This window comes from Dicentrarchus labrax, unplaced genomic scaffold, assembly GCF_905237075.1.
Source record: "Dicentrarchus labrax unplaced genomic scaffold, dlabrax2021, whole genome shotgun sequence".
NCBI lineage: Eukaryota > Metazoa > Chordata > Actinopteri > Moronidae > Dicentrarchus > Dicentrarchus labrax.
The window spans coordinates 28,502,901-28,512,023 of record NW_026136704.1 but is presented as its reverse complement, the minus strand read 5'-3'; the positions used below and the strand labels follow the sequence as shown (position 1 = coordinate 28,512,023).

General features: G+C 38.0%; 2 protein-coding genes across 2 annotated transcripts; both read right to left on the bottom strand.

Annotated features, from left to right (window-relative positions):
* Nucleotides 1–65: 65 nt before the first annotated feature.
* Nucleotides 66–3,223, bottom strand: LOC127361986 (C-X-C chemokine receptor type 5). The gene is made up of 2 exons (XM_051397230.1): nucleotides 3,103–3,223; nucleotides 66–1,349 (listed from the first exon to the last, which is right to left on the bottom strand). Exons 1-2 carry the CDS (start codon nucleotides 3,133–3,135, stop codon nucleotides 321–323), a joined length of 1,062 nt encoding a protein of 353 aa, XP_051253190.1. The 5' UTR covers nucleotides 3,136–3,223; the 3' UTR covers nucleotides 66–320.
* A 4,788-nt stretch (nucleotides 3,224–8,011) lies between these two features.
* Nucleotides 8,012–8,772, bottom strand: LOC127361987 (C-X-C chemokine receptor type 4-B-like). Its single transcript, XM_051397231.1, has 2 exons — nucleotides 8,648–8,772; nucleotides 8,012–8,334 (listed from the first exon to the last, which is right to left on the bottom strand). Exons 1-2 carry the CDS (start codon nucleotides 8,675–8,677, stop codon nucleotides 8,128–8,130), a joined length of 237 nt encoding a protein of 78 aa, XP_051253191.1. The 5' UTR covers nucleotides 8,678–8,772; the 3' UTR covers nucleotides 8,012–8,127.
* Between the last annotated feature and the right edge of the window lie 351 nt (nucleotides 8,773–9,123).

Here is a 9,123-nt window from a genome sequence, read left to right as displayed (position 1 = left end):
GATTTTAGTTTTGGTTATTGTGTTGTCAATTATTGTTGTTTGATAACACTGACACGGGGACACGGTTGCTGTATACTATATGAAATCTTTATTAAATTCAATTAGCAGTACCTAACATACAAGCAAAAACAGATTTCAGCCAACATTTTTTTTTTTTTTTTTTGAGTGGGCAAATAAAACATCTTTTAAATGCAATCAAAGTAGCAATGGGTACTATATTGTCAGAACATCTGATAAAATTATAACATTTTCCATCATAACAAACAAAACAATGTAGAACAGAACCATTTCAGTTACAGCTGACGTTGTAGAAGAGTTTATTACATGACAACGGTGCTGGTGGTTGTTGCTCCATCAGAAAAGGATGGTCGACTGTGACCCCAAACTCTGATGAAAGGCATACAAACACGGCCGCAGCCCAGTTTACAGAGTAACTGTATAAGCTCATTGCGAAACCGCACCCCAACAAAGGCATATAAGAAAGGGTTCAGACAACAGTGTGACAAACCCAGGCTCTTCGTCACATAAAAGGCTGTTAGCAGTTGGTCATAAGAGTCGCAGTTGTTTACTATGGTGACCTTCAGGTCTGCTAGAGTTTTTATCAGTAAGGTGATATTATATGGTAGCCAACAAAAACAAAAGACGAGAGTGATGAGTAAAGCCAGTCGAATTGCTCCTTGCTTGTCTTGGCTTTTGTGACTCTTAAACAAAGTAACTACCACTGCTGTGTAACAATAGCTCATTATGGCCAGAGGTAGGAAAAAGCACACGTGATCCAAGACTCTAAGGGTCAAAACCCAATTGTTTGCATGGATATCATATTGATGAAAGGAACAGGTGAGCGTAGTTTTGTTTTCCTCTTTCACAGTGAGAAACACAACATTGGGCACTGATAAAGCCAAGCAAACCAGCCATAAGAAAGTGCATGTTATGTGCACGGTTCTCCGACGCCGACTTTGCATACTCGTAATGGCATGAACAATTGCAAAATACCGATCGCACCCAATGCAAGCTAGAAGGAAGCTCCCACAGATGAGGCTGAGAGATTTCACCAAGCCCGTCAGCTTGCAGAGAGAGTTGCCGAACAGCCAACCGCTGGCATTCTCAACTACAACAAAAGGCAATGTAAAAAGGAGCATGAGGTCAGCCACGGCAAGGTGAAGTAGATAGATCTCAGTGATTCGCAGGAGATGCCGACGTCTCAGGAGGACCGTTATCATCAGGCCATTCCCTGCCACACCCAACAGGAAGATGAAGATGTACAGCGCCATCAGGAATTTGGAGGTCTGCTGGACCGTTTGCTCACAATATGTGTCATAGTCTGTGTAGATGTAGTCTGTCAGGTTACCCTGTAAAATATAACGGTGGGATAATGTTCTTTTTTATTTATCTTATCACAGTTTTGGGGATCACATTGTGTGCTGGCGATAATGCAATGAAAGCTTATAATTACATCAGCTGGAATAGCTTTAAAATCACTACCTTGATTGTGTTCTATATTCCCTGTAGTTATCTCATTCAAGCTGTTTGGCAGGAAACACTGAATAACCAGAATTTTTTCACTTCCTCTTTACAGTAACTAAGAAACATTTTGAGGCAAATGTGTCAAAACATCCTACTGTGACTGTATACTAATGAACTAAGGAATACTAATGGCTTTATTTCCCCCCCAATCATAAGCCAAGTTATTATTAGACCTGGTGGAGAGATCACAGCTATTAAAACCTTTAGATGAGGACTAGCTGATACAAAAAGTAACTAAAGGCCCTCTAAAATTGCTAAAAATATATTCATAATTTTACAACACTGAATGCATCCACTTGAATTACATTGCATTCCAATGTTATATTTGCAGCAGCATGCATTTGTGCTCCAGTTGCTACATCTTTGGATAAAGAGAAGTAAATATTTTTAGATTTAGATATTGGCATATTCGTCATACTTTTTTCCACGAGACAAAACCTTTACATTTTAAAAGTATAAACCACTGGAAATGTACATGCAATCATTACTGTCATTGTTATTATGGGGCCTAAAGTTCATAATGGCTACTACATTGTAACCTGTTCTTCTATCACAGTGGTTTAACACAATTTTATAATGTAATTTCCTTTATATAATTATTAGGTTTATACATTTGATTTATATTACAGGCAGTGTAGATCATCAGGCAGGAATATGTTGACTGCGATTTGAGATGAGAAACAAACATATAATTATTTAAATTAGTCTTCTGTTAAATTATATTTGTATCAGTGCGATGATAAATGAATTGCTATTCTATCTATTTCTGCATTAAAAAATAGAACATATCAACCTACATTACTCTTATAATATTCACATACAGAAGGATGTATAAGAGTGGATTTCCTCCTCACTTATTTCCCTAGTGAGTCAACAGGAAAGAAACTATATACACCCCATGTAACACACATCTGTTTGTGTGCATTTTTTTATGGTTCAGTAATTCTGGCTACCATAGTTTATAAATAACGTTCCTTAATTTACTTTAAATCTTGTAGTTGAATCTTAAACACAGGCAGCTACGTGTTGCTTCTTACCATAAGATGTTTTTTTTTTTTTAAATGCCAGAGGCTTTAGCTGAGATTTAGAACATTTTTAAGAGTTGGAGAGATTATACTTTACGTTCACTATACGTTGTATATGGGGCAGTAGAGTGAGGGAAATCTAAATGCTGTGATGTTATTTGTCTATTAAAAAAAATAATTTAATTAAATTAATTAAAGTAACTAAATATCAGGAGAGAAAATATATGTGACTGGAATTATACTAACTGGAATTTGTCCACTAAAGGACATTTGACTGCAGACTGCCTCACTGTATACTTATATGTTGCTTAACTAGGACACCAAATATTCTTATGTTATAGAAATTACAAATTTAACACACACGCCACATTTGAACATCTGGAATTAAATTTACAGCAGAATTGGAAATTAAACTTTCGACCCACTATATTATAGTATATTATAATATAATAATAATATATATTAGTATAACAAGACTTTAAGATAGAATAGTACTGCAGCGCCTCTAAAGCAATTTACCATTCACTTCAACAATTTCTTAATTACATCTTACCTCAAAATCTGGCATGTTGATTGTTACAGCCATGGGGGTAAATCTTGGTCTCTTGTGTAGCTTAGGCTGTTGTAATGAAATGTGCTTGTACTTCCTGTTTGTACTAGTTCTATATTTGCTTGGCTGATTTCTTTGTTGGGGGTGTGTTTGGTAGACAACCGGGGTTTCTACAGTCAACATGCTAGACCAGTAATGCAAGCACACACACACACACACACACACACAAATCTCATCTGATGGTGGTGTGAGATTACCATAAACTTCATCCAGCTATGTCACTGCCATCAGTTATGTTTATCACAGAAACATCATGGAGGTAAAACTAACATTATTAATAATGTAATTGAGGTATCTTGGGGATATTTGGGGGGGCAGTTGTTATTTGCCACTGAAGCTAGTCCGTTTACTTGATAAATTCAGGTATGGAAAGCCTCTGAGCAAGGCCCTTAACCCCCGACTGCTCCAGTGCAGCTGCTCCGTGGCCAGCAGATCAGACTGTGGTTGTTGTTGGGCAGCTTCCAGGAGTGTGAACGGGGCATTCCTGAAAAAGAAAGTGCATTGCTGTCAGCGATTTGCCCCTGGTCGAATAAAGGCTAAAAACAGATTAATTCCATAGGGACATATTCAAATCTGCTAGGCCGCCTTTTGAAAGCAGCACCATTATAAAACTAGAAAAGTCATGCCCCCATGATTATCCACACACTACGTCTTAACGCAGAACTTCTTCAGCTGTAAATATAAAAAAATCTTTATTAATATAATTTTTATGTGGATCTTATAACCCTGGTTTGGACCAGTAGAGTGAAGGTTACTTTACCGTAAGAGAATCGAAATACTGTCATGTTATTTGTCTATTTAAAGTAAATGAATAAATAAAGTAAATAAAAATCATGATAGAAAATAAATGTGACTGGGATAGAAACAAGATATCTTGCTGCATTACAAATACAGCATGTCTGACCTTGGGGTATGGAGGACTAAAAGTGCCATAATTAAATAAATAAATACACCGTTAAATAATTACTTAAATGTGTCATTAATAAATTAAAATTGGAATTAAATACATAAATGTAAATAAACTTTCTAGAGCAGAGGTCACTAACAGGTGGACCATGGTGTGGGTCTGGACCCGGACGCCGTCCTATGTGGACCCAGACCTATGATCAATTCATTATTGAGGGATTCTAAATTTTGACTGGGCGCTTCTATTTTAACCAGCACAGCTTTTCTAGTCTTTAGGGTATTTGTTTAGCGGATCAGGAAGCTTACAGACCAATCGCATGCGAGCTAAGCCACGCCACGTGATGCTTCTCAGCCAATCAAATCTGTTTAAACAACAGTGTGAGACTGAATACAGAGATGAGAGCGATGAGAGGCGAGTGACAGATGGGAAAGAGAAGTTATACATGGAGAGGAAACGGAGAGATGAGTGAGCGCGAGACAACAGAAGATTCATGGCGCTCTCTAAAAAGAGAAAAGTTAATAGAAAATAGAGCTTTTAACCCGGAATGGACAGATTCATTTATATGAATTCTTCCCACTGGGAGCACATAACCAGTGTGTCTCATATGTTCAGAGACCGTGGCGCTGATTAAAAGTGCCAATGTGAAACGCCACTATGAGACAAAACAAAGATTTCATCAAACATACCCACTCAAGTCTGAACTAAGACCACGTTCAGACTGCAGGCAAAAGTGGCCCAAATCTGATCTTTTTTTGGGGGTCAAGTGACCAGGTCAGACTTCTTCAGAAATAGTGTGAACACTCAAAACTGGCCCTGATCGGATTTTTTCAAATCAGATTTAGACCACTTCCATATGTGGTCCTGAATCAGACCCAGGCCTGATTTTTTTCAATGCGGCTGCAGTGTGAACAACCAAGGCGGATTTGATGCGACTTTTACGTAAATCTACATCGACATTTCTCACAATTATGCGCCGGCGAGTTCGCCCTAGACACAGACAGTAACATTAAAAACTTGACTAGGCCTACAAAATGGAGAACAGTGATGGAGCAAGTCAATGGAGGGAGAGTGAGGTGTTAGACCTAATTAGTATATGGGGAGATACTTCAATTCAAGCGAAACTAGAAGGATCGTACCGTAACTGCTCCGTTTTTGAAAAAGTAGCAAACAAAATGGAAGAACGGGGACACAGGAGAACGTGGCTGCAGTGCCAAAGGAAGGTGACGAGCCTTAAAGCTAAATTTAAAGAAACGAATGATTCCAATAACCAAAGCGGTCGTGGTCGCATCACCTGCCCATTTTGTAACAAGCATAGCCGTGTTATGGGCGATAAACCCAGCTGTCAGCCGTTGGAGCTGCTGGATGGCTACGAAGCAGGCGAAGAGGAGCCTGAAACATTACACAAACATTTTGAAATAAAAGCGAAAATGCTTACTTCCTCCATAACCTCACTTACTTAAGTGCAACAGCGTGCTGCGTCTGATGTCATTGTTATTGTTCTTTTGTGCATGCGGGGCAGTTTGAAACCGCAAAAAATTCACACCGGAATCTGATATAGGCCACATTTTAAAAGGTAATGTGAACAGCCAAACAAAAAATCGGATCTGAGCAAAAAATTCCGAATTGAGCATTAAGACCTGCGGTGTGAACGTAGCCTATGGTCACAGAAAATAAGCAGTCTCAGATCCCAATATGATCAATCAACCAGTATCCTGACCCATTCATTCACTGCCCAACAAGGGAGAGAGGTTAGAGCTCAATTCTCTCACTGAACACCAGAAAGTGGGGGCGTAAGATATAAGAGGGAAAGAAAGAGAAAGTGTTCAATTGTAAAGATGTGTTGATATTAATTTATTATAAAATTTGTTGAGACTGTTAATCAAGATATGAAACAAAAAAGAAAAAGGGGAACTCAAGATGCTGCTACACTTTATTTTTCTAAAGTGAAACACTTTATTTTATTTTTTAGACTTAGCAGAGGATGTGGAAGCAGGACCTGCTGACCCAGAGCATGTAGCAAGTAAAGCAGAGGAACTTATTGAAGTTCTTGGAGTTACTTCCGCACTTTCCGACCAAGATATTGACCACAGAGTGACTGCAGATTTAGAAGAAGTCAAATAGCGCCACCCAGTGTATTGGAATGAGTTCACTAGCTCTGCATCAATCCATTATCTGGAATTGATTTGCCTTGGCTTGATACGCAGGGTAACCAATCAGGCGTTAGGATCCGCCTACCAACTTTGATGGGCGAGTTTGACAGATTAAAGTAATTCATGAAGCACTGCAACGCAGGACCATGAAATAATTAAATAGTGAAATAATTATATATGTATTTTACATAAAATTGATCGGTATTTGAATGAATTAATGACAAATTTAATAACACATTTATGTATTTAATTCCAATTTTAATTAATTAATGACACATTTAAGTAATTATTTAATGGTGTATTTATTTACATAATTGTGGCACTTTTAGTCCTCCATAATTTTAGTTTTGGTTATTGTGTTGTCAGTTATTGTTGTTTGATAACACTGACACAGGGACACAGTTGCTGTATACTATATGAAATCTTTATTAAATTCAATTAGCAGTACCTGACATACAAGCAAAAACAGATTTCAGCCAACATTGTTTTTTTTGAGTGGGCAAATAAAACATCTTTTAAATGCAATCAAAGTAGCAATGGGTACTATATTGTCAGAACATCTGATAAAATTATAACATTTTCCATCATAACAAACAAAACAATGTAGAACAGAACCATTTCAGTTACAGCTGACGTTGTAGAAGAGTTTATTACAAGAGAACGGTGCTGGTGGTTGTTGCTCCATCAGAAAAGGATGGTCGACTGTGACCCCGAAGAGCGAGGACTGACTCAAAACACATCCATTATTACAAGCCTGTACACCTACTTGCCTTATGTCAGCACATGGCAGTAAATACAATTCAGCACCGAAATTTAGCGGCTCCAGCGCAAATGGTCCAGAGCCGGTCTTTTTTTGTTTCTGATGTCTGACTTAAAGTGACGTTTAAGACATAGCGCCCCCACACTTCAATGGTGAGGACAAGAATTGCATGCAGGCCGGTATCTTTATTAAAGATAAATAGTGTTAAATCACCCTCATGCGCAAATCAGACATTAAAAAATAGCCTAATTTTACACATGATCCATGATTATGACAATACAAAAAAACAAAAAAACAAAAAACAAAAAGGAAATGCATGGGAAAAAACAGCATTTTGCCAATATTTTAAAGACCCCACAAAATTTCACAAATCATGTTTTCAGGGGAGCTCATGTCATATTTACAAACTCTCATTATCTATCAGCCCAGGTTACAGAGTAACTGTATAAGCTCATTGCGAAACCGCACCCCAACAAAGACATATAAGAAAGGGTTCAGACAACAGTGTAACAAACCCAGGCTCTTCGTCACATAAAAGGGCTGGTTGCAGTCGGTCATAATAGTCGCAGTCGTTTAATATGATGACCTGCAGGTCCACTAGAGTTTTTATCAGTAAGGTGATATTATATGGTAGCCAACAAAAACAAAAGACGAGAGTGATGAGTAAAGTCAATCGAACAAATTGCTTGGCTAGGCTTTTGTGACTCTTAAACAAAGTAACTACCACTGCTATGTAACAAAAGCTCATTATGGCCAGAGGTAGGAAAAAGCACACGTGATCCAAGACTCTAAGGGTCAAAACCCAGTTGTTTGCATGGATATCATATTGATGAAAGGAACAGGTGAGCAATGTAGTTGTCCAATCCTCTTCCACAGTGAGAAACACAACATTGGGCACTGATAAAGCCAAGCAAACCAGCCATAAGAAAGTGCATGTTATGTGCACTGTTCTCCGACGTCGACATTGCATACTAGTCATGGGATGAACAATTGCAAAATACCGATCGCACCCAATGAAAGCTAGAAGGAAGCTCCCACAGATGAGGCTGAGAGATTTCACCAAGCCCGTCAGCTTGCAGAGAGAGTTGCCGAACAGCCAACCGCTGGCATTCTCAACTACAACAAAAGGCAATGTAAAAAGGAGCATGAGGTCAGCCACGGCAAGGTGAAGTAGGTAGATCTTCGGGGTTTCGCAGGAGATGCCGACGTCTCAGGAGGACCGTTATCATCAGGCCATTCCCTGCCACACCCAACAGGAAGATGAAGATGTGCAGCGCCATCAGGAATTTGGAGGTCTGCTGGACCGTTGGCTCACAATATGTGTCATAGTCTGTGTAGATGTAGTCTGTCAGGTTACCCTGTAAAATATAACGGTGGGATAAAGTTCTTTTTTATTTATCTTATCACAGTTTTGGGGATCACATTGTGTGCTGGCGATAATGCAATGAAAGCTTATAATTACATCAGCTGGAATAGCTTTAAAATCACTACCTTGATTGTGTTCTATATTCCCTGTAGTTATCTCATTCTAGCTGTTTGGCAGGAAACACTGAATAACCAGAATTTTTTCACTTCCTCTTTACAGTAACTTTACAGTAACAGCCTGTTGCTTAACTAGGACACCAAATATTTTTATGGATAATCTGAAACAATTTCTTAATTACGTTTTACCTCAGAATATGAAATGTCGATTGGAGTCATTGGGGCAAATCTTGGTCTCTTGTGTATTATACTCCGTCGTAAAACGTGCTTGGCTGATTTCTTTGTTGGGGTTAGTTTTGCTTTCGTTAACGAAAATGATGACTAAATATCGTCGTCAACAAACCTTTCCCACGTGACGGAAACGAGACGAGACGCAACGTAAACGGTGGTCATGTGAAACTATATCAAATATATAATGCAATATTGTTGACGAATAAAAACGGGACTGAATGTGGTTTGCAAAATAAAAACTAAAACTAAAATAACTCTTCATTTTCGTTGACCAAAGCGAGACGAGACGAAATGTTATAACGTTATTTCGTCTCGCTATTATTATTATTATTATTATTATTATTATTATTATTATTATTATTACTATTATTATTATTATTATTATTATTATTATTATTATTATTATTATTATTATTATTTTGTAATGTTTCTGT